General features: G+C 48.4%; 1 protein-coding gene across 1 annotated transcript; it reads right to left on the bottom strand.

Annotated features, from left to right (window-relative positions):
• Positions 1–888: 888 nt before the first annotated feature.
• Positions 889–19,528, bottom strand: IREB2 (iron responsive element binding protein 2). The gene is made up of 22 exons (XM_050309610.1): positions 19,400–19,528; positions 18,786–18,875; positions 16,595–16,760; positions 15,691–15,828; positions 13,922–14,137; positions 12,271–12,340; positions 11,309–11,492; positions 10,667–10,806; positions 10,149–10,320; positions 9,013–9,113; positions 8,459–8,575; positions 7,187–7,346; positions 6,275–6,410; positions 5,618–5,702; positions 4,859–5,015; positions 4,453–4,577; positions 4,061–4,165; positions 3,652–3,794; positions 2,758–2,905; positions 2,547–2,669; positions 1,869–2,054; positions 889–1,300 (listed from the first exon to the last, which is right to left on the bottom strand). The coding sequence occupies exons 1-22, from the start codon at positions 19,416–19,418 to the stop codon at positions 1,190–1,192; spliced, it is 2,892 nt and encodes a 963-aa protein (XP_050165567.1). The 5' UTR covers positions 19,419–19,528; the 3' UTR covers positions 889–1,189.
• Between the last annotated feature and the right edge of the window lie 5,193 nt (positions 19,529–24,721).

The raw sequence follows: 24,721 nt of genomic DNA, 5'->3' as shown, positions 1-24,721 counted from the left end.
CTCCAGGAGCTCAGCAGGAGGGGATTGGAGCTGCACTGCCCGCCCAGCTCGGACACCCCAACGCTGTGAAGTGCAGCAACTCTGCACTCTCTGCTGACCTGAACTGGGGGGCAGGGGCTTCACCCCCGTGTGCTGCAGCCACAGCTCCTGCAGTGCCACGAGGGACAGGCTGGGTCAGCGCTCTGGGATCTTCCACGGGGCACTGGGACCCTCGGGCAGAGCTGGGACCTGAGGGAGCAGCCAGAGGGGCTTGAACATCTGACAAGTACAACTGGTTAGACACAGGCTGGAGTTAAAGCAGAGGGATTCCAACAGTCCTAAGAAATGTTTTACAAGGTTTTGAAAGGCTGAAACATTACAGGGAGGTACTTTGTTTGATGATATCTGATGCCACAAACGACAAACTGCACCCCTTGAAGCAAATGACAAACTTCAACTGAAGGGTGTGAACAAACACGACTTAACCTGCATGAACCAAACATCTGTGAGCCTTGATTTGAAATGCACAAGTGTTTCCCGGATTTCTAAGCACACAACACTTCATAGCTTGAGCAGTTTTAAATCTGGATCCAGGTGAAATATAATCCCATAATAAAGGTAAGGAAGTCATCATCTGGGATACAGGATACCATGGGCCTCACATGGACTGCTTTTTGTTCAGCCCATGACCTGAAGAACAAGAAATTCAAAAACTCAGCATCTTTTTTAAGCTCTAAATGAAAAAACAAAACAAAACAAAACAAATGCTGTTTGGCCTTTAAGATTCCACACCATCTGCCACCCTTAAACCAACAAACAGCAGCACACAGATTTACAGGTGCAAAAACTGAGTGGAAACAACTGCCAGCAAATCAAATCTTCTTACGTAATAATCTTCAGCACAATCAGTTTCAGATTTCGCATAGTTTATTTACAAAATGGTCTGATAAAACATCCCCTCCATACTTACAGCTCTCTGCCACAATACACATGTTGATTTTAGCAATGTTTAATAGCACCATTAGAATATTATTTAAAATCAGAAAGGATCTCGTTGCAGTTACAATGATTCACAATCTTTTACATCCATGGACGAAGTAACTTGGAGCACACTAGGACTGTTTGCAGTTCCACAGTACAGAGTCCTGGGTTCACACAAGGCATTTGCAGAGTTACCAGTTATGCAAGGGACCCAGACAGTCAGCAGCTACTATAAGAATCTCCGAGCCACAAAGTTCAGACTTCCACCATACTTGTATAAAGTGACCTCCGTGTTGTTCTCAAACAAGGCAATCACGCTGAAGACTTTCCCGGTGCTCGTCTTCAAAACAGAAGCAAAAAAAAAAAAAAGAAGCTAATTAAGTTTTGCTTTCACCTCCCCTTGTTTATTATCATTCTAATATTAACATTCTAACCCCACATCCTGTTGCACACAAGGGAATTCAACCCCTGGGAACAGATGGGAGGTTTGTTTTAGCGCCCAGTGTAGATGGAGCTGGGAGCAGGTGACATGCCTGTTGCATCCAGGTTGTTCTGGGAAAGCCAAAGCCTCTCTCAAATCATCACACCTTTGCCTTTAAAAGCCCCTGAATGAGCAACAACTCAATTCTACCCTAATACAGCACCCAGGAGAGGCAAAACAACGGCCAAAGGAACAATCAGGTACTTCAGGTTGCATACCAAGTTGTGCAGGAAGAACATGTGTGTATGTGCTTTGGGACACTCCACCAGCCATGCCCACCTGCAGGCAGCACCACGAGCTTACCTTCCAGGAGAATTAAGTCTTGTTTTTTCCCTGCTTTGCCTCCTGTCATCAGGACTAACTTTTCTTTCTCTGCTTTCAATCGTCAGCACATCCAACAGAGAAATGACAAATATTGCCAAGATACCTTAACATCCAAAGCCATCCTGGGCGACAGCTCCGGGGGGAACAATATGGAAAACTGCTCTTTGCCCGTGAGGCCCAGAGTGCTGGGGTTTTCCCCAGGGTGGAACTGCAGCGGAGCGATGCCGATCCCGATCAGCTGACTGCGGTGAACCTTCTCGAAGCTCTCGGCCAGCACAGCCCTGACCCCCTGGGAACACACAGGAACAGCCAGTGAGACCTCAGACACACGGCATGTCCACAGTCCTGCCACTCCAGCTGAGAGTGCAGACACAGCTTGAACCAGAGTGCTCCAAGTGTCCTGGGCATCTTTTAGTTTTACAGCAGATGGAAGCAAACAAGCCCGAGCTGGCCCGTGGAGCGTGACCTGGGGCTGTCACAGACAGCGACCTGGCAGGACATGAATCAGTGGCTGACCATTATTATTCTGAATATTAGTGGGAATCAGTCTCCAGTAGTGAGATACTGAACACCCCTGAGGACCAAAGAGAGGTCAGCTCTAGATAAATGTCTAATTTATCCCAAAGTCTGGTACCCAAGAGGGTAAGTTACATAATTAGGACATTCAGGTTTATCCTGACTAGTGATTCTTTCCCAGGAAGATTCTAAGAAAGAAAGTGTTTTTAGGTGCTTCCAGAAAAAAACAACCCCACCCCCCAAAACCCAAACAAACCAGCAGTACCAGTAAAAAAGGCCCTTTGGCAGCCCAGTCTCTTGAGCTACCCAGTCCATACTTCTTTCCTGCCAGAATAATCACAGGAATGCCTTCCTTCTGGTACAGCTCTGCTGCTTCAAACACATCCAGCTGGGGAGTGACAAAGTGACACAGTGAGAGCGAGTTCCAAAGCTGCACCCCCATTCCAGAGCAGCTGTGCCAACAAAGACATTCCTACCGTTTGTCCTGACGGGAAGTGGATTGTTTTAGGAGCCGGTTTTCCAATGAACTTATTCAGGAGCTTGATGTTTGCAAAGGTACCTCTTGTCATCACAGCATCATTACCTCTTCGAGCCCCGTAAGAGTTGAATTCACGAGGTGTGAGTCTGGAATAAAAAGCAAATTGAAGAGGGAATCAGTCACTTTAAATGTTATCCAGCTGAAAAGAATAAAGAACTAGTCCTCCAAAGATGTAATTATAAATCATGAGCAGCATGTGTAAACCACTGCTACATTACTCAGGAGCAAAGCTGCAATTTTAAATTGATTTTCTACAACTTCATTATGAAGAGCTACGAGCAGCGTGGTACTTCCAGGAGAATTATAGGCAGACAGTTCTAGGAAACAACCAGCTCACTGATCCTCTTACCATAACCAGCACAATTATTAACAAGCCTTGTACCAAACTGAGAGCTTTACTCATCAATCAAACCACCAATTAAAGGCCCATGAATTTTTTCTTTCCTGCTCCTTCAGACTGAATGTAATGGTTAGGAAGACAAGTCCACACCACATTCAGTTATGAAACTGGGCTTCATTTCATTTTCTTACAGTGATCTGATCATCTGTGCCTCTCACTGCTCTTGAGCCAGTGGCAGTGACCAACCTCAGCTAACAATCAGTCACTGGTCTGTACGTCAGGACAGGCACCCACGTGGCAGCTCCCGTGGCAGGGGCTGTGGGGGGCAGTTCTTTAGGGGTGATTCTCAGTGTCAGCCTCAGCCAGGCTGCCCAGGAGGTGCTGACTCGGGGCTTTTCCCCACCCAGTGCCCCCTCCCTGCAGAGGGGCACGTCTGGAGCCCAGCACTGCTGCTGCTCAGCTCGGTGCCAGGGGGAAGGTGCCAGAGCTCACCCTTTGCTGGTCAGGTACTTGGCAGCAGCGCTGCTCCTGGCAATGCTGCCAGCAGGGGAGATGTGGTCCGTGGTGACAGAGTCCCCCAGGTACAGCAACACGTGGGCATTTTCAACTGGCTGGGGTGCAGCTGCTTCTTTGGCCTGAAAGGGAAGGGCAGGGGAAAGAACACAAGGAAAGAAAGTGTCAGGAACGTTTTTTTCCAAGACCTTTAGAGACATAAAACACATCTGCAGTGTATGAAGGCACCTTGATGGACCAGCTCCACTCATTCCAGAGACACAAACAGTATTTAAAAGCCTGAGAAATAATTCAATTTGTTACTTAAACACTGCAGATTTGCTGGAATAGCTATTCCTTCACTTCAGTGCAAGGCATATCATCTGATGGACAGATCCACTGTACTTACAAGTTTATCAAAAAAGGAAGGACATCTGATATAAGTAGATTTTGAATCCCAGGGAAATAAAGTTGACTCTGGTGCTTCCAGTAAATTCCATCGTTTGTTTCCTTTCTGCAAGAAAGAAAATGAATCAGAACGAACAGAAATTAGTTTATTGTATTTTTACATTCAGAAACCAAAGACTTACTGGTGATTTTCTATTACTATTATTTAGCAAATAATTTCCTATCATATATTACAAGTTACCTCACTGGATACTACTTAAGAATCACTGTTTAATGCCAGCATCCATCCCAGTTAGAGCCCTGGAAGTCACAGACAAACCAATCACATCCAACTGGAAGATATTACACTGAAAAGCAACCTTTGCATTATGTGGAACAAAAGGCCATCCTTACCTCCATCTTCTCCTTCAGCTCCTTGAACATGGATGATATCACACACTCCTCCTCCACCGCGTGAAGTTCTTTTCGGGTGGGCCAAACGTCTCGTAGGTAAATGCTTTTGCCATTAAAGCCGACGCCTGAGTAGGATTTCAAACACAACAGCAGTGTTAAAGGACAGAACACGAGCCTTCAGATGGATACTGGAATATAAACATGGGCACGTTCAGGCCTTCAGAGGTGGCACCAGACAGGCAAGGGATCTGAGCAGCTGAAGGGATGCTCAGTGACACCAACAGGGCTGTGCTTTCTGCTCACACACACAGCCCTGGTGCTGCCAGCTCTGCCAGTGCCCTGCAGGCAGAGGGGGAAGCTGGGAGGCAGCACTCACTCATCACTCACTCATCACTCACTCACTCACCCAGGGGCTCGGTCTCGAAGTCGATCCTGACGGTGCCCGCGATGGCGTAGGCCACCACCAGCGGGGGGGACGCCAGGTAGTTGGCACGGACGCAGTCGCACAGGCGGCCCTCGAAGTTCTTGGTGCCAGACAGCACCCCACAGGCAATGATGTCACCCTGAGGGGCAGAGCCAGGTGTGCTGTTACAGCAACTCCTGCTGCTGGGTTTGGGTAGCCAGGTCAGATGTGCTTTAGCATTCCACTTCAAACATCTCCTCTAATGCTGCAGCTGAAGGGCAGTTTGCTCTCTGCCACCACCCTTCTCTTCTCATTTTCCCTTCTGACCCTCTGATGTGTTCTCCTGTCCCTTCAGTCAACTCCTCTCCTGCCTTTCATCTCTTGTATTTTAATTCTGCTTCAGAACAGCAGAAAAGCTGCAGCTGTTGAGACACTGCTGGTTCAAGTGACTTGAGTCCACAGCTCCTTAAAACCCTCCCTCCTCTTCACATCTGACACAAAACCTACACTTTGCATCCTCTGTAAGATGAGATCATGTGTATTTATTCTGTAATTTCCATCTGCATGCTACAAATACCATTTATAACATTTAGTATCCACAGCAATGAACTGTCAGGAGTCCCTCACTTGCAAATGCACAAAACCATCATACAAAGCCCAAACCAACAGTGGAGTCTGTTTTGCATGGACTGCTGTACTTCTTGATTGCTTAACTGGGTGGGAGTCCCATTTCTGTATTTACCAAGCCAGGCAGAGCTTTACCTGTTTTATTGCATTCCTGATGGCTTCTGGCAAAGGGGCCGTGTTCCCAACACAGGTGGAGCACCCATAACCAACCACCTCAAACCTACAGGGGAAAACCACACAAATCACACATCCCACGGTCACAAAGAGCTGGTCAGCAAAACTGCTTTTTCTTTTATTAGCAATCCCTAAGAATTTTTTTTTTTTCCTTTGGCAATTAAAACTCTGGAGGAGGTGAGCAGCAGACATTACATCTCACTGATGAGAGCCACAGCTGCAGAATGATGAGCATAATCTGCTATGGAGCAACCAAAACCAGGTTGAACAACCTCTGACAGCAGCAATGCCAAGAGAAGACTAATACAGACTGTGCTGGCAAATTGGCACCCAGCTTCCACTTTTAAAATACATCATCAAGTGCATCCTGTCCTGCAAGACACTTCAGTACTGAAAAGGAGTTCAGTACTCAAAAAACAGAGCTGAGCTGGGGCAGAGCTACACACAGGAAATTGTTAAGCGGGAATGCAATGGGGGCAAAACAATTTTAAGCCAGCAAGTAAAACGAAAACCTATTCAGAATTATCCAACTCCAAAGGAAGAGCAATCCTGATTCCCAGCTGGTCCAGCCCCCCTGTGCAGCCCCTGGCTGAAGCAGCAAGGGCAGCCAGGCCTTACCCGAGCTTGCTGAGGTACGGCAGCACCCCGCTGGAGCTGAGGTAATGTGTCACCATGCCACTGCCTGGGGACAGGCTGGTTCTGATGTAGGGCTTCACCACCAGGCCAGCCTCCACGGCTTTTTTGGCCAGCAGTCCTACCAAACAACAAGGGAGAAAGCCAAAGAGATAGACTGTGATTTGTATATCCCTTTAAATCCCCTAACAAGTCACCTGTGTGCTGCTACCTTACTTAAACAAGCATAAAAACTCACAGGGGATTAGACAACTTCCAGTTTATTAAATTATTAAAGCAACTACTGGCCTGAATAAAGTTTCTTAACTCATAATAATGCCATGCAGGTTTTTGTTCCCATTCCCATTTTCTTTTCTGTAAGGAAAATGTCTTTCCCATGTTCCAGCTGACAGTGCCAATCCATTCAGTGTCCCAGAGCCCCAAAGGGAAGCTCACCTTGGCCACAGAGGGCCTTGAAACATGAGAGCAAAGTGTGACAGATGAGCTGCTGCAGCAAAACCATCTGCAGCTTGTGAAGGTGCAGCAGATACCCCTTCAAAAGTGACAGATCAACTGTTCAGCCACGCAGAGTTTCTGTCCTGCTCTGTGGTGTTCCAGCTCATTGTCCAGGACAGGCTCCAAGCTGAAGCCTCCCTGTGCATCACCTGTGTCACCTGACAAGAGCCCTGCAACTGCTTCCCTGCTGGAATATTGCCAGGTGTAAATATTCTTAATTACTCTCTTTAATACTGCTTTAGGGCACAAACGTGGAGACTGTATTGTGGGAAAATAATTTCACTGCATCACCCCCAGAACACACAAGGTAAGGCTACGAGTTCGTAGTTTCAAACCTCTGGGTCGAGCCCCTGCAGAGAACCCACAGCAGTGAAGGTGAGGGGTTGTGTGGTGCTGACGTACCTGCAGCCAGCATGACGGAGGGGTTGCAGTTGTTGGTGCAGCTGATCACTGCAGCGATGACCACGCAGCCGTGGGACAGCTGGTATTCATTTCCTTCATACTGAACGGGCACCGTGTCGTTCTGCTTCTCAGCTGCAATCTGAAACCCCTTCACGCCACACTGGGGGGCAAAGATAGCTGTTAGCACCTCTTACAGCACACAAAGGATGACAACAGCCAGGCCAAGGGAAGCCTCAGCTTGAAATAACTCAGCGGTGCCCTCAGGAACCTTCACACAGAATTTACAGGCAGCCCTCAGTCCATGCCCCTCTGTAAACACACTGCTCTCACCCTCCTCCCTTCACAGCTGCTGTAGCTCTGCTGCAGCTGGGAACAAATGCCAGTCTGCAAGTGGCTGATCCCACAGCTCACTCCCTGCTGTACAGCAAAGAACCACCCCTGTGTAATTCCACACAAACCTGCTCCTGGATGAGCAGCATGTCCAGGATGAATTGTAAGAGACTGGTAACTAAACCAGAGTAGGTCAGTCAGCATTTCACACCCTCACCTGAGCGCTCTCAGCACTCCAACATCCTCAGGGGACCCCTTCAACCTCAACCTTTGCCTTCCACACTCAGCTCCCACTTCCCTCCAGCACAACTGACCAAATCGGGTCACAGCCTCAACCCAACAGAATGAATTCTCACCAACACTGCTGCCAGTCTTGAACTTCAGTGCCAAACACTAGAAATGAAGGGACATTCTTGTACTGGCTGCATTCTCAGATACCTGAACACATCCCTAACTGAAAACATTCCCTCTGTGAAGTCAAGGTAGGCTGTGAGCAACAATCATTTGCTAAGTTAAGAACCTGGAACACTGATCAGCTACAAATCTTGGCAGGTTTTCTGAGTCTCCTTTAAGATATCACGAGTTTTCTTTTCTCCTGATAAACTCTGTTGTGGAAATCAAGTAATACACAACTGTTTAAGAAACCCTTGAAAAAGTGAAATAGTTTCACAAGCTCACACTGTGTACCAAAGTTCTTCCTCCCTAGCAATCTCAACTGTGACATTAAGGACACTTGGAAGTATCTTGTTCCTGCCAAACCACTTGATGATGATTTACCAGCTACTCCCCTTGGGACACTTGGCAAGGAGGGAAGGAACACCCTGGCCAAGCAGTCGTGCAGCAATAAGGAGGGTCAGCAGGTGTGCAGGGAACAGGCAACATAACACCTATTTACATGGATTACAGGAAATACCTTGGGAAGAGAACATCAGTGGTACAAACCTTTTCGTTCAAGCAGGCTTGGAAGTCACTTTTCATGTTATTAACAGCCACTCTGTCTTGGGATCTCTTGGGACCACTGACATATGGAATTATAGAGCTTAGACTGACCTGCACTACCTAAAAGAAGCAAGGAACAGAAAGCACAGGAATTACCAATCCCAGCCCAGCAGGACATGGATAAAAACACTCCTGATAAAAATCAGGAGTGTTCACAGACATTTGGAACTCTGGGCTTCCACCTGGCAAGACCATTCACTGGAAAAGGCTACTCATCTTATTCCAAGTGTTTCAACATTATCCTTAACTTTTCTGCCATCCACAAGACCCAGGAGCAACTGGAATTCAGTACCTGATAGTTGACATAACATTACTGGACTTCCCTTCTTTTCCCCACCCCCTCTTATGTTTTGCAAATAAACTCTTGCTTCTTGAAATTGTGAGTTAATAAATAACTTTGCAGAAAGCAATGACAAATGACAGGAGGAAACCAGCCTGTTAAATCCTCAGCAGTTATTCAGGAGAATCAAACCCCCTCCAAGTCCTTTCCAGCTTACCTGGGAATACTCAGGTTCTCTGGAAGAACTCTCCTCGTTTCTAAATAACTTCACAGCTTTAAGATATGCTTCCATCACTTCAAGCTTGGCCTCGTCCAAACCTTAGGAAGGTGATTTCAAACACGAGAAAAGTCACATTACAGACATAAGTGAAACAAACACACAATTATCAGAAATTTAGACTCTTAAGTGTAACCATTCAAAGCACTTCTTTTTCCAAGCACACCACTTCCATACCCCAACCTCCAGAAACTAGTCAGGAATGAAACACAGTTGAAAACATTTATAAATTATTATATTTTTTGTTTAATTAGTTTGTCTTCTCACACCAAGGAATAATGTAAGTTATTCCAGCTCTAGCAGTTGTGACTGTAACTACATTTACAGAAGTGTCCCTGAAGGCCACAGGGCTTTGCTCTGTTAGGATTTACTGGTTTAGCACAGATCATGTGCTAAGTTGACCACAGGCACAATTGCTGGGTACTATTTGAAAATTGGTGATTTGCTCTGCACTGGCCAGACAAACATGTTTGCTGTTAAAAATACTGAACTCATTTAAAACTGAAAGATTTCATTTCAGAAAGGCTCCCTCATGAAGCAGCTTTATTTTTGGTATCTGTCACTGGGGCTTTCTCTGTTTGCAGCAGCTTGAGAAGGAATTGCCATTCTCCTGGTTTAGCCTGAAATCATGAGCTTCAAAGGGAAACATAATCCACTGGGAAAAAATCAGAGATGTGATTTGTTCTGCAGATTCACTCCTTTCTAGTAATCATTTTGAAGTTTGATTCTGTAGGGAAGCTACAGGTGGTCAATGGATTCATTTCAAATTGAGATGACTTGCATTCCACACACATTTCAAAATGTAACTGTGAATTTCCTTAATACTTTTCTTTTAAAGGGTATTTTAAAGATGCTTTCAAAAACAAGGGCTAGGGATGTTGAAAAATAACATCATGTTCATAAATCAGGCATTAGACAAATGAACCAGACTGGACTCAAACCTCATGCAAGAGTCTAATTACACATTAATTAGAGTCTACACAGTGTAAGAACTGTGGAGTTCTAAGCAAAAAATGTGTATTACCACGAATCAAAAGCACAATTACAACGAACCACTGTTTTAATTTCATCCTTACCTGTATGCTTTAAGTGCTTCAATGTCACATTATCAACAGGGAAAAAACTCAGAGTAGCACCATATTCAGGACACATATTTGCTATTGTGGTTCGGTCTGCTACAGACAGCTGGGAAACACCACTCCCAAAAAACTCCACAAACTTGCCAGCCACCTCAGCTTGCCTCAGATGCTGTTGGGAAGAACACAAATCAACAGTTGTTACGTGCAGAGGTACAAGTGCCAGCCATGTCTGTCACAACGATTCACAAGTCATGAACGTTTCAAACAAAAAGGAACCCTAAGGCTATGTTTGAAAGAAAAAAGAATTATTATAAATTACTCTTTAATGAGTACAAGGGGAAAGAAAAACCTGCTGCTGCTTCAAAGGACTAGTAAATAAAAATGGATTATTTGCACCTTTCTGCAGTGCCCTGCTCAAAGGTGCACTGGAAACACTCCCGGTGTTTAATTCAGGCTCAAACATCACCGGTGCCACTGGCAACAAACTCAAGATTGAAAAGGCATCAGACACTTACCTTGGTAATGCTCAGAACAATGTCTATGGAGGTGGCAAAGGGGCTGACTGTGCCTGTGAGCTCACAGCCCACCACCTGGGGCAGGGTGAGGGTGAGGGGCATCCCCAGCATCACCGCTTCCGTCTCGATGCCCCCGACGCCTGCAAGGGAACAGCATCCCAGTGCTCTCATCAGCAAAACACTCTGCATGCTCAGGTCCTGACAATTAACAACACCCCTGCTACTGAGCCTAAAGGCTGTGACAATAAACACGTTGTAGGAGAAGCAGCAATATGAAGGACAACTCTTCATTCCCGACACAGACACAGCAAGAAATGCAGGAGTAGCGTTAAATCCAAACCCAAAATTCAAAGCTCAAGTGAAACGTCACAGCCAAGCAGAAAACCTTTGACATCTGAAACCAATTTTCTGAGAGAAACCTTCATGCAAATTTTTTAATTTACTTGTAGTATCAGGTGGGTTTTGGCTGTTTTCTCTTTTAATTACAGAGCCACTTCTCAGCGGAAAGAAACGTTAGTCAAGGTTACTTTTAGATAAAAAAATTCAGAAGAACAATTCAAGAGCCTGTTATGCTTGAGACACAAACATCCAGCTTTCAGTGTGCCTGTGCAAGTGCAAGGAAGTTGTTCTGAGCATACTTACCCCAGCCCAAGATACCCAAGCCATTGACCATGGTCGTGTGGGAATCTGTGCCAACCACGCTATCAGGGTAGAGCAAATCCTTAACTTCAAAAACAACTTTGGACAGATATTCCAAGTTCACTTGGTGAGCCGTGCCAGTCTCAGGTGGAATTATGGAAATGTTCTTGAAAACCTTTGAACTCCACTGAAATGTTTTCAAAAAGGAGAAGAAAAAGGGTTGAATTTTTTTCAAAGGTGTAATCAAGTCTTGGAACATAAATAAAAAGGCAAAATGAGACACAATAAAGGAGTCCTTACTATTTACCCAGGGGGCTCCTTTGTCAAACAGAGGTATGTGATCCCCTTGGATACATTCCTAATTATCAACACAACCCCTCACTCAGCTCCTGTGAAGGCTGGATCAATAATTCACACCTACCTTCCAAAAGCAGGGCAACAGAAATCTCTTACCCTCCAGGTCACACAACTTACTTACAGCTCACCTAAGACTGGTATTTAGAGAACACAACCTAAGCACTTGCATTTACTGCAGAATTTGTATTTACAGCATAACTGAGTTTAGGTTTGACGCTCCTGGGTGAGACCATCTGCAAACTCAGGATGGAACATTCAGCAGAGCTGACGTGGGAAGTAACGAGATCCAGCCTGGCCATTTCCTTCTTTAATAATGGAAAAGTTCATCTGCTTCAGAGAGAACCCTCCTGGTCTACACACAGGAAAACAGTCTCAGATCACTGCACTGAACTCCTACACCACATCAGAACCAAATCAGAGTAAACTTCTTTAAGTCAGAAAGCCAATTTTCTGTATTAAATGTTCCTGTATTAAAATCGGATTTGAGAGTCTAACACTTCCAAATGATTACAATTAAATTTATCATCTAAACCTGAACACTGGCAGACAAACAGCTCCTAAAAAAAAAAAAAGCCCCAAACACAAAGCCTGCAGGTACACAGCCATACCTTAAAAAACTGAAGCCTCTCTCTGTTTCTGCCAAATTCCATCTCCTGATTTTTCAATACCGTCTCGGGCCTAGAAGATAACAAGTTGACAAGGACTGTCACAATGCATTTCAAATTACAGAAGAACAAGTTGTAGTTTTAGCTGCTTTGATGAGAGACTCAAAGCTTTAAGCCTGCAGGACTGTTTGAAGTGCTTCATTAGAACAAAGATAATTGCTTCCCTGCAGCAAGCTGTGTGTAAACAGTGAGAAACAGCTGACCTCACGTGTGCTGCTCCTGAGAACAGGTTCATTCCAGGTATGCTTTGCCTAAAGCTTCTGAGCTCAAAAATACTTTGAGGGATCTATTCCAGGCATATCCTACAACACACAGAAGCTTTTTTACCCCCCTGTGTTGTCTCACAGGCCGAACACCTCAGAACCCCACACAGTAAAGAAGCCAGATGTTCACTAATTACTGTAAAAACACACTCCCATCCAGGTTCAGAACTGGCACTCAGCAGCTCAGCAGAACATCAGGGCAACTGTAACTGCCCTCCATTCCTGTATTTCCCTCCATGCCACAATTCTGTCTCCACAGGTACTCATCAGGAGCCTCCTAAAATGAGCTGTCTTTTCTTAGTTAGTGTCGTGTTTATTCAGGTACTGATGGTTGTTATAACAGAGCAATCCACAATTTAAGAGGAATAATCTCCGCTTTGAGTAGCTGAACGAGGAAGGGAGCACATTTGCTGTGCACCAGGAAGTTCTCAATTTTCAGAGGTGTCTTTTACACCACGACCCTCCCCTTTCCTCCCTGCAGCAGCAGCAGTTCAGCAGCTCTGGTGCTGTGCCAAGCCCCGAGGGACAGTCAGGGTGACCCTGCAGCTCCACCACCAGCCCTGCTGGGCTGTGCCACGGCACCAGCGCTGCTGCAAACACCACACACCTGCACCGAGCAGCAGTGTTCCCACAGCTACAAAATTCCACGGCATTCAGCTCAGCAGCGCTGTGGCTACAGATTGGATCAGCTGGTAAATGTCCAGCACTGGCAGATTGGGATCTGAACAGTCCATCACACCACGGAGGCAGCTCCAAGAGCAGGGTGATTGTGAGTAATTGGCAGAGATGGAGCAGCACACACCGACCTGGTAATAACACAGCAAGCCGGGGAGGGCAGAGTGAGCCTCCTCTGGGCTGGTACAGGACATTTACTGAATTGCAGCTCAGGGACAGATGGGCTGTGAGATCCTCTAAAGGTTGGGGGATGATGTGTAAGCTACTTCTAAGAGCCAGAGACTTCTGAAAAGATATCACACAAGAGCTACAAATTACTTTTAGAAATAAATTAATGCTTCACTGATTTATTCACTCGGGTTTGCTTTCCAACACACAGAGGATTACACTCCTATCTGTTGTTGTCCTTGTCAAGAAACAAGGGACGTAGCAAAATTTAATTTAAAAGTCACAGCCATGAGCCAATAGCTGGCCATCTGCACCAATACATAAATTTGTAGCAGACTAATTCACATCTGCTCCATCTGACCTTCTTCTAGCTCCTGCAACCTGCCCACGGCACAGCTGAAGAGGACAGACATTTAAAAAAATAAACATTTCCATGAGGCATCCCAGGCAGAGCTCAACACCACCGAAGACACAAAGAAGGTGCATACTCAGGCACGGGCTGCAGGTGGAAGGGGCAGAGGATGGGCGTGTTCTCGATCTGCGCGGAGAAGGGCGCGGGGAGCCGGCCGGGCTCGCAGGGCCCGCCCCTGCAGCCGCCCTGGCCCCGGCACGGCACCTTCCGGGGCTGCGCCCGCAGCGGAGACAGCCGGGCCGGCGGCTTCGGAGCCTCCCCGCCCCCCGGGTTGGGGGCGTTCTGGATTGCACTGCAACACAAAGACAGCGACAGCTCCATCAGTGGTTTGTGCGCTCTTCCCCGCTCTCACCTTGGTTGTTTTTTTGTGGTTTTTTTCAATATAAACTAGCACTGGATAAGCTTAGTTAAGTAACGTGGCACGGTAAATGAACAGGACTGGACTGTCTGAAAGATTAACACCACCCAGCTCCTTCCATTTGTTCACAACGGGCCAGAAATCTTTATTAATCTTCATTATTGCAAAGGCTGAACTCAGGGTTTTAAACTTGGGAGGTGTTCACACAGTCTCATCCAAACGGTAGAATCAACTTGTTTTTTTTTTTTTTTAGGACTATTCTGCACATGTTAAATCCACAGAGGAGCGATTACAGGCAAAGCTTTCTCGAGGAAAGAAATGTACCTTTATTATTTAATTAGGCTTTTTATCCAAATTCTCAAAGGTTCAGATAAATTTTATACGCTGGTCAAGTCGGTCAGAAGTAGGACAGAAAAGTTGGAGGGTTTTTTTTTAAAAATAAAGTCCACCCAGCTCAGTACCCTCTATTTGTACAACATCCAGTCCGTGCAGGAGAGCAAAGAAAGCTTGTGAGAAACTAATGACTATTTATCTCTCAGTAATTACCAAATCACACAGCTGCAATTAAAGCCACTGCTTTCTCCTGCTTTAGGAGCACAGGCAGATACTGAGTTATCAGGGGGCAGAGGAGAGTGCTGGCTCAGAGGACACCTCGTGCAAATCCCACCCCAGCCCATCTGCAGGAAGGGGAGCTCTGGGAAAGCAGCACCAACCCCCCTGCAGGGAAGGGTTTCTTATCACAGCCCAGCAGCTGCTGAGACCCCAGAGCTTCCCCAGTGATGCTCCAGAGCCTGGATTTATCATGACAAAGCAGCACACCCAGACCTCTTGCCAACGCTTGGCCTGCCTGATAATTTTAGGCTGGCCTAATTGCAGGGGAAGCAGCTGTCCCTCCAGAGCTCAGCACTGACACGGCACGTCCGCAGCACCACACACCGGCTGCAGCTCCGGTTATTCCCAAGTTATAACCCAAGTTATTCCTGTATTATGTTCCCAGCAAAGGCAGCCCCAGGCTGTGTTCATCACATCACTGCCTGTCAGGCAAGGAAAACCACACTGGGAGTTTTCCAGTCCTCATACTTGTCCAGATTTCTCCAAGCACACTTATTCTCTCTCTGAAAATCTATGCAGCCACATTTATCTGTTTGAACACTACAAACAGAGCAAAGCAAAATTACAAACTCCCTCTGCCTCATCCTCTTGAGACATATTATTTTCTGGAAAGCACGCCAGATCCTGTTATTTCAGCAAAATCCTGCCCAGAATTTGGATTATCAGTCAGCTTCACCCAGAATGCCTCACAAACATTCCTTCTCTCCTTCCAGAGTGTTCATTTAGCCATTTTTATCCAGCCTTTTTTCAGATACCACCGTGTCTCATTGCAAGGATCCACCCAGGACAAATGATTTGATGGGAGAGCACCAAGACCTGAATGAATCCACACCTCAAACAAAAATGTACAGTTTGTAAAAGAAAAGGTACATTACCATTTGCTGAAATCAATCTGCAGAGAATGGTCAACAGTGAGATCAGTGGGGCAGGCAGGGTTGACTTTCACAGGATCTCCTCCAGCATTTCTCACAGCTTCCCTCATGGCAGCAAAATCCACCATGGCTGGAATTCCACTGCCAGATGGAAAACCAGAACAGTACAACGTGAGACACGAACTCACCAAAACACATCAACCTTCTTTTTGTTAATTAAATCTCGATCTGGCTGAGTCTCATTTCAGATGGTAACCCCCGTGTTGCTATGACACGGATAATTAGCACACCTGAAGTGCAAAGCTGAGAGGGGGGAATGTTTATACAACACAGAACTACATAAACCTCACTGAGGTTTAAGCAGAAGTTACCTCAAATTTATTATTATCATAATTGCTTTTTTTAATTATCTCACTTCTTCACAGAGTCAGCGAGACAGCTTCAACTGAATGTCTGCAAATTGCTGAAGGACTGCCCTTTCAGCTATGCCAGAGTCCAATCACAAAGGAAGTCAACATCCTAAGAGATTGCTTTTTAAATATATGTATTATTCATGATTCAAGTGGATTACTCATTGTGGAATAAGCAGTATTTAATCTTCAATTATCTCAAGCAAGGATTCCATGGATTTCAGTGAACTGGCAGCCAAACATCACCACTTCCATTTGTGTTCTGGCTCTTATCCTGACAAGCGTTCCTGGTGGACCAGCAGCTTCAGCCTTGCCAGGGCACCCTGTGGAACAACTCCTACCCTTGCACCCTGTGGAACTGTCAGAAGGAATGCACTGGAACAGCAGACCCTGGGTATCAGAGGCGAGGTGTGATTGATTGCCGAGCCCAAGCACTGCACATGAGCTCAGCGAGTGCACGCAGCTGCTCCCGGGGGCTTTGGTGCTCCCACACTTACGTGAAGTCTTGAAGAACAACTCTGGCAGGACAGAAGGGCACTTCAACATGGTTCTGTTTCATTTTCCAGTCCAGGATGTTCATGGCATCCGTCTCCTTCACCAGGAAGCCGTCGCAGTTGCGGACGCTGGACTCGAACAGCACTCGGATGGAGTAAGGCAGGGTGTCTGCAGAGCAGGGACAGGGACATCAACACCTGCAGCTTTCTCAACTCCCAATCCCCCATTTCTGAACAATCCCACTTCTCCAGGCACTGGAGGGATGAGAGATCAGGAGCCTGCTCCTCCAGCTGCCTTTGGGGTTGATCTTCCTTACACAGTAAGGACACAGCGAGTTCCACGATGTGCATTTTGCAGGAGCTGAGTTATCTGAAGGGATCTGAAGGGAGATGTCAATGGCCTGACCCCCCTGCGTGCAGTCACATTTAGGAAGGTATGTTATGCTGGCAGGAACACAGACCTGGCATTATTGATCAGAGCAGGCCAAAAAGCAATGGCAATTAAAATATTCAGTCCCACTGTGAATTTTACCACTGCATGACTGGAGATATCAAGCCAAAAGCATCCACTGCCAGAGTATTATTTTAATAAAAAGGGATATGAAGGCCAGAAACTGCTCTGCCATGTGCCCTTTTTAAAATGAAACACACTTCATAAAATATAGACAAGGGCATTTCACTGAATGGAACCTGAGTCAGTTTGCTGCTGATCTGAATTAAGCTACTGACAAGCAGCAGTTTGCTGGCAGAAAAAAAAAATAGGGAAATTGAAATATAACGAAGAAAGAGGGAAGAGGAAAAATAGGGTGTCACTACTGACAGCACAGAAACAAACAAAAAACTGAAACAAAAAAAAAAATCTGGGTTAACTGATTTCTCCCCCAAATCCCATTGTTTTCAGCATCATTCAAGCAGATAAACAACTTCATTAGAACAGGGAGAAATACAAAAAAAGTTAGTTAGGAGGTGGTGAAACAGTTAAGTTCAGGCTTTAATAAAAAAAAAAGATTAGAATTGGTTGTCTTAACCTAATCCAGAGGTTTGTTCACAAACCATTAACACCGAATTTGCTGACTCTGTTTTCACCGTGTTTTTCTCAGATATTATTCACTGCTGTCTAATTAGACAAGTGCCTATTTTCAGTGTAAGATCTGATGAGTTTGAGTAGGAAGATGTCCCCAAAAACACCTGCAGTGACCTGTCATGCCCTCCCTCACAGGATTTCCAGGCCAAATTCCCAGCAGGGACTGAGTGGGGGGGGGGAGCCTGGTCCACATCCCACATGTCCCCTCTGCCCTAAATCCCTCGGAGCTCTCTCAGGTCCCCATTTCCCCTCTTCAACACTAGAAAAACTCCCTGGAAAACTGGCAAATAAATCAATTCACATTTACACTACTAATCTGATTACCATAAACAGGCCCTTCGTGCCAAATTGCAGCCAGAAGGCAAACAGGTAGAACTGAAAATGGCCCAGCAAAGCAAATGCAGAGAGCAATTCCAGAGGGTGGATTTGCTACCCGTGCTGCCCCACACCGTGTCTAAATGTTATTAAATATTGTGCTAGCTAGTTAATATGAGGCTTCCAACTTCTGTACTGGGAGACAAAGACCCTCTTAACCCAGACTCCTGAGAGCACCTTCAGGAACACCCGTGACTGCTCCAAGATTTTTGGCACATTTGAGCAGGAAGGGGTATCCTGTGGTTTTATTTCCACTCCTGTCTCGAGGCTTTTCAAAGAACTGCTGGGGAACTGCCTGGTTTTGTAAGCCCCAGGGCACTGCTTCTCCCTGGGCAAAGCCACCAGCAGAAACCTCCTCCTTCCTCCAGTTGTGCTTATCTGGAAGATGAACTCTGTTACCACAAGCAGGAGGAATCTGCAAGAGCCCTCAGCTGTTGCACAAAGTGTCAGCAGACTCTGGGCCCTTCAACCCACTGTGTCAAATACCAGTCTGAAGTGAAACATCCACTGGGAATTCTTTATTCAACAAACACATCACAAATCCTGTGAGCACGGAACAATTCAGGCCTTGCCAAATAGAAATAAAAAATTTAAAAATCCCAAATGCCTCTAGTAAATACCTCACGGAGGTATTTTTGGTTTGACAGGAGAGAACAGCACAAGGTGCCTGCATCCCCCCCACCCCGCAGGGCACTCGGGGGGTCCCACCCCGCTCACCCCCGGAGCTCCACGTACCATACTTGGCCCCTCCGAGCTTGGACACATTGTAGAACTTCTTCTGGGGGTGCTTTTCCAGAGCTTCAACCACGGGCTGGTAGGGGCTTCCTGGGGAGGAAAGGAACAGTTACACACCTCCCGCGGAGCGGGAGCGCCCACGGAGCACTCACGCGAGATTTTATCGCTGATTCTGCCAAAAATAACGCTCCTCGGGACTGCGAGTAAGTGCAGCACGGACAGGGCTGTACAGGGATTGGGACACGCAGGTGTGCGGTGAGCTGGGTTTCAGCAGCGCTCGCAATCGCGGGTCACGCCGGTCACGGGCACAGCCCGCGCACCCCTGACCTCTGTTGTCTCGGTGTGCCATCTACACGCAGGGCAAGGCCCCGGCGCGGGTAACAGGCCCGGCCCGCGGTGCAGCGGGAGGCACAAAGCGCTGCCCGCCCGGGGGCACAGCGAGCCCCGCCGCGGCCGTGCCCGCACTGAATAAATACCCCGCGGGGGATGGGGGGGACGGCGCCGGCGCGCCCCCCCGCGGGCCGGGGCAGCGGCGGAGGGCGGCGCGGGGGGCGGCGCGGAGGGCGAGGCGCTGCCCCGGCCCCGTGCGGGCGGCCCGGGCCGCCGTGACCGACCTGCGCTGGGAGGGTCCATCGCCGGCCACCATGTCCGCCTCAGGGACCGGGGGGGGCGCGCGCCTCTCGCGAGACTACGCCGCGCCCCGCCGCCACCGCCGCGGGGATCTCGCGAGACTGAGACGGGGCCCCGCCCACGCGGGGAGGGGGGGACGGATGTCGCGAGAGCGCCTCGGAGCCGGGCAGGACAGGGCGCGAGATCTCGCGAGACTTCGGGGGGAGGGCGGAAGGAGCCGAGGGAAGGCAGCGGCGGCTCTCGCGATAATTGAGGCGGGGAAAGGGGCGGGGCCAAAGAGCGTGGGGCGGGCTGGGGGCGGGGCCGGGGCCGAGGGCGCCCCCTGGCGGCACGGAGGGGTACGGCGGGAGGGAGCGGGGGGGACACACAGTGCGACAATGGGACAGTGGGACACGGGGACACTGCCCCGTCCCTGGGACACTGGGACACTGGGACAGTGTGTGTGGGACAATTCCCCGTCCCTGGGACACTGGGACACTGCTCGTGTCCCTGGGACACTGGGACACTGTGACAGTGTGTCTGTGACTGCTCCTGTCCCTCTGACACTGTGACAGTGTGTGTGTGACACGGCTCCTGTCCCCTCCTTGTGACACTGTGTCTGTGTCTGTCCCTGTCCCATTCCCTGTCCCTGCCCCACTCCCGGGATCAGCCCCTTGGCACTGGAGTCATGGAATGTTAAGGGGCTGGAATGGACCTTAAAGGTCATTTATTGCCACCCCTGCCACGGGCAGGGACATCTTCCTCTATCCCAGGTTTCTCCAAGCCCCGTCCAACCTGGCCTTGGACACTCCCAGGGATCCAGGGGCAGCCACAGCTTCCCTGGGCACCCTGTGCCAGGGCCTGCCCACCCCCAGGGAAGGATTTCTCCCCAGTATCCACCCTGCATTCCCCTCTTTCCCCCATTACTCCTCGTCCTGTCATTCCCTGGTTCCCTGGAGCCCCTTCCCACTCTGGAAGGAGCTGTGAGGTCCCCACACAAAACCTTCTCTTTTCCAGCTCTCCCAGCCTGGAGATGCTCCCCACTCTCCCACCAGCAGCAGGAGTTGGATTCACCCCAGGGCTCCTCGGGGTGCTGGTTGTGTCCCACTGGTGGCTCAGGCACATCCAGGGAAAGGAATTTTAGGGAGCCTCTTGTTCACATGTCAGATCCTTCAGCCTCAAATGTGCCCTGGTTACAGACCAGTCAGAATCTTGGAAAGCAAATCTCATATAAATTCCCTATATATTTATATATATAAATATTCCAAATTCCATGCAATTTATATATATATATATATATAAACCCACACCACACATTTCTCTGCAGGAGAAGCGGGTTGATCCAGGAGTTGGAGGCAGAGCCCTTGGAATAAATCACTTTTAATCCCTCTGACTGCTGGATTTAAAGCTCAGGTGCAGCAACTCTTGTGAGGCAGTGAGAGATCTTTAGAGGAGGAGAGTAAAAATTCCTTGTGCACCTAGAGATGGGGGGGAAAAAAAAAAATAACACAGCAACCCGCATTTTTATTCCACCTGAATGGATTTCTGGGAGTAAGGAAGAAAATTTGGGAAACCCCTTCAGGATATTTGCTTTCAAAATTGAGGTCACTCCAATGGATTGGGTTTAAGATCCACGAGTGAAGGCACAGAGGGGGGTAAGACACCCAGCAATCTATGCACAGGTATGGATGCTGGATATCCTCCCTGGATTTCTCACCCCTGGGATAATAATTAACTCTGATTGGTGTTTGTTGCTGGATTCACTGACAGCCATTCAAACTGTAGTTCTATCTCTAAAAAAAAAAAAAAAAGGCACTCAGGAAATCAAAAAATCCGGTTTTAGATGGATGTGCACAGCTCTAAACCCCCTCTAAAAGCCCCTGCCAAGCATTCAGGAGACTCTCAGTGAGCCAGGTGATAATGCTGTCCTGTAAATGCCTACACACAACCCCTGACCTGCTCTAAAGCTCAGGCTGGGCATGTGGAGAGGCTCAAGGACCATGGAAGTTGCCTTTTTTTTTCTTTCTTTCTGTGTAAATCCCATCCAACACCCTTTTTCTGGAGGGGGGATGAATCCCCAGCTCCAAGGATGGACCTTCAATCCATACCCTGGGATAGGAGGGTGTCTGAGCAAACCAGTGTCCCCCACCCCCACCCGAGGCTGTGAGGGGCAGTTTTGCTGCTCTCCCCCCAAAAAAAGGGCTGTGCTTCCTTCCTGGGGGCAGGCAGGGAGGCAGGAGGAGTCTCTTTTCTGGCACCCCTTCGACTTCTTGGAGCAGATTTTCCCTTCCCAGCTCCTGCGGCTCGCAGCAGGTTGGATCCAGCGGCTCCTGCAGGTGGCATCTGCATCCTAGGGATGGAGGGGAATCCAGGCTGGAGCACGGCAGTGCCTGAGAGAGAAATCCAAGCAGCTCAGAGCCCTCCTTCTGGCGCTCTGCTGCTCAGCATCCCATCAGCATCACCAGCAGCAGCTCTGGGGCAGAGGAGGAGCTGCTCCAGTCCTGCCGTCCTGGCTTCTTCTGCACAGGCACCCTCAACTATCTGCTTTAAAATTTACACCCCTGTTGCTCACTTCCCAGTGCAGATTGAGTCTTCCAGCCCCTGCATCACTATCCAAGATTTCTGCGGGCTGGGCAGAGGCACAAACAATCCTTACTGCTGGTTGTGCTTCCTCAGCGTCTCAAATTTCCCTTCCACATGCCGAGGGTCGGTGCTGGGAAGCGCAGAGAGGATGAGGGATGGACTCTGCCGGGTCTCAGGGAAGGAGGAGGGAGTAGAAGAGCCAACCTTCGAGCCGAGCTGAGCGGGACCGTGCAGGTTGCTCAGGAAGTGGCGTTGGCTGGAAGGGTTTTTGTAGCCAGTTGGGGAACAGCTGTGCTGATTTGGAACCCAAGCGGACCGAAGCGGCTCCAGAAGAGCCCAAAAGCCCTTTGATACCCCCGGCCCAGGCACTAAAATGTTGGTCACAGCTGGAAGGTTTGTTCTCTGGGAGCAGGGTTTTTCTATTTAGCGGTGCCCCAGTGCAGCACAGCCCCTGCAGGTGGAGCGCAGGCTGCTCGAGCAGCTCGGAGCTGCAGGGAGGGGGCTCAGGGCACCACCGACCACCAGCAGCAGTGGCTCCCCCTGCCCTGGTGGAGTTGGCAGTCAGGCTCCCTCCGGGAGGTCACAGACTCCCGTGGTGGTGATGCATCCGCGCTCTCCTTGGAGAGCAGATTAAACCTGGTTAATACAGGCTGCCAGCTGTTCCCGCAGCACGGATCTGTCAGGACAGGCATGCCAGGAGAGCGTGTCCCCTGCACCTCCAGCCTCCTTCTGAGCAGCCCTGGGTGACAGCTCCCCGTTGGGTGCAGATGGAACAGCCCTGCCCCGCTGCTCGGGGGTCAGCAGGGCTGTGTTATCATCCAGGAATGCTGGGAGGAGTCCGACAGAAAACAACCAGGCTTTCTGCTCCCCCCCTTGAATCCCCTCACTTCCCCCTCCGGCTCAAAATATGCTTTTTCTGTTTGGTTTCATTTAATTTACGGCCCGAATTTTCTCAGAAGGCAGAGGGAGTAACACAAAAAGCCACTCCAGCCTTGCTGCATTATCAAGTAGCATCATCTGGGAAGTGATAAGGTGGCCAGTCATCTGGTTTAGAAGTGCATGTAGGTGAAATTTCTCTCTCTCAGATCTTTTCCTCACTCCCAGGGACGAGGAGAATCTCCAGGCTGCCAAAAAAAAGCTCTTCCCACAAGCAGGCATCTTCCACATCATCTGCCTGAAGCTCACGCCACCATCCGAAACGGGAAGAGGATCTTGGGACCGGCTTTTCCACCTCTCTGGGATCGCTGCTGAGTGCCAAAACTAGCGGGGTATTTTCTGTAAGTGGGAGCTTTTTCAGCAGAAATCCTGCCTTGAACCCACTGCGTTTTCCAGCTGATATTCCACGGCTGCCAGGAGAGCTTTGGAGCCCCACTGGTGCCTCCTGACAACAAGAAGTGTATTTCTGAAAGCATTCTGACTGGTTTCTCCCTGATGCTGCCTTGCTGAGACATCTCATTTGGGAGGGGGCACTAGAGATGCTGCTCCAGCCATCAGCAAGTGGAGAGGCCATGAGGTATTTCCAGTTTGCATCCAGACTGTTCATGTTTTCGTCATCTCAAGGATGGTTTGCTGCCTCACACTCATTTGTACACATCCCTCAGACATTTTAAATAACCCTTCATCCTTGTTTCTGCCTCCTCCTGGCATTTAATGGGCTCCATTATGCTATTACCTTTGCTGCCATCAGAATCTACAGCTGAGGTGAACTCCAAGCATGGCTCCTTTCCATTATTACCTTTATTTTGAGGGAATCATTTGTCTTCATTATCTGCAGCTGCATCCTGAAGGATTTTGAAAAGGTACATGCACTATTTTCCTCTTCTGAGAGCTTGGGTTTTGTGCAGGGCTGTTCCCCCTCCCTCCTGCCTGTTAAAAGAAAAAGTTTCTACTCCACTGCTGGCATGACACACAAAGTGTCTCCCACACAGGCTGGCTCTTGGGGAAGCAAGAACCCTAAAATCCAGCAGATCCCAATCTAAACCCCCCTCTTTCTTATGAGTCAGTGTACCCTGATGGAGTTTCTTTGCCTCTGCAGCTTTCAGCACTCTCCATCTTTTTAATTTCCTCTGGAGCTCTGCCTACAGCTGGTAAATGAATCCCAGCCTGAGCACTGCACCTCAAACTAATCTGTGTCAGTGTTTGGATCACGGTCCCGAGCTCAAAGAACAATTATTTTATTCAGGGGAAGGAAGTGAAGCAATAGGAAAAAGAAAACCCCACAACATGAGCTGTGAACGCACTTTTAGCACGAAGAGAAGCAGGGATTTTTAGCAACAGCTCAGGTAAGAGAGTTATGAGATCCTTGTGTGGACTCACAGAAATGCACAACCCCATTTCTTCCCCCCAGAATATTTAAGGTGTCAAACATCTGGCTGGGGCAGCTGTTGAGCACAGGTAATTTCAGCCTCGCTCCTCCTGCCTTCAGTCAGCCCCTCCCTCGCACAGCCTTTGTTGCTGTGACCTAGATTGTGAGCAAATGCCTCCTGATGGCATTTCAAAGGGAACTAATCTTGCACTCCCAGTGAATCCCCGGCTGGTTTCAGCTGTGCTCCATACCCTGTGCATATGGAAGTTGGTTCCTGCCTCCACCCTTTGAGCAGCAGATCCTTAATGATCTGTCACGGGCTCACCTGCAAGGCACAACTGCCTGGGAGGAAGATTTCCAGAGCTTCTCTCCCTCCAAAAGCAAAGCAGCTGCTGCTGGCTACAGGGACTGGAGATTTATTAATGCTGCTCAAGTTTTA

The sequence above is a fragment of the Myiozetetes cayanensis genome, unplaced genomic scaffold (genome assembly GCF_022539395.1).
Source record: "Myiozetetes cayanensis isolate MyiCay16 unplaced genomic scaffold, myiCay2020 scf14, whole genome shotgun sequence".
NCBI lineage: Eukaryota > Metazoa > Chordata > Aves > Passeriformes > Tyrannidae > Myiozetetes > Myiozetetes cayanensis.
Note: the sequence above shows the minus strand (reverse complement) of the source record. Positions and strands in the feature narration are given on the sequence as shown.

Bases quoted from the DNA above. Each gene is read 5' to 3' on its own strand.
- IREB2 (XM_050309610.1), bottom strand. The intron at 11,493-12,270 runs GTATGGCTGTGT...AAAACATTTCAG, and splicing joins AGAGGCTTCAGTTTTTTAAG to TGGAGTTCAAAGGTTTTCAA. The intron at 2,906-3,651 runs GTGAGCTCTGGC...TTTTTATTCCAG, and splicing joins AAGTACCTGACCAGCAAAGG to ACTCACACCTCGTGAATTCA.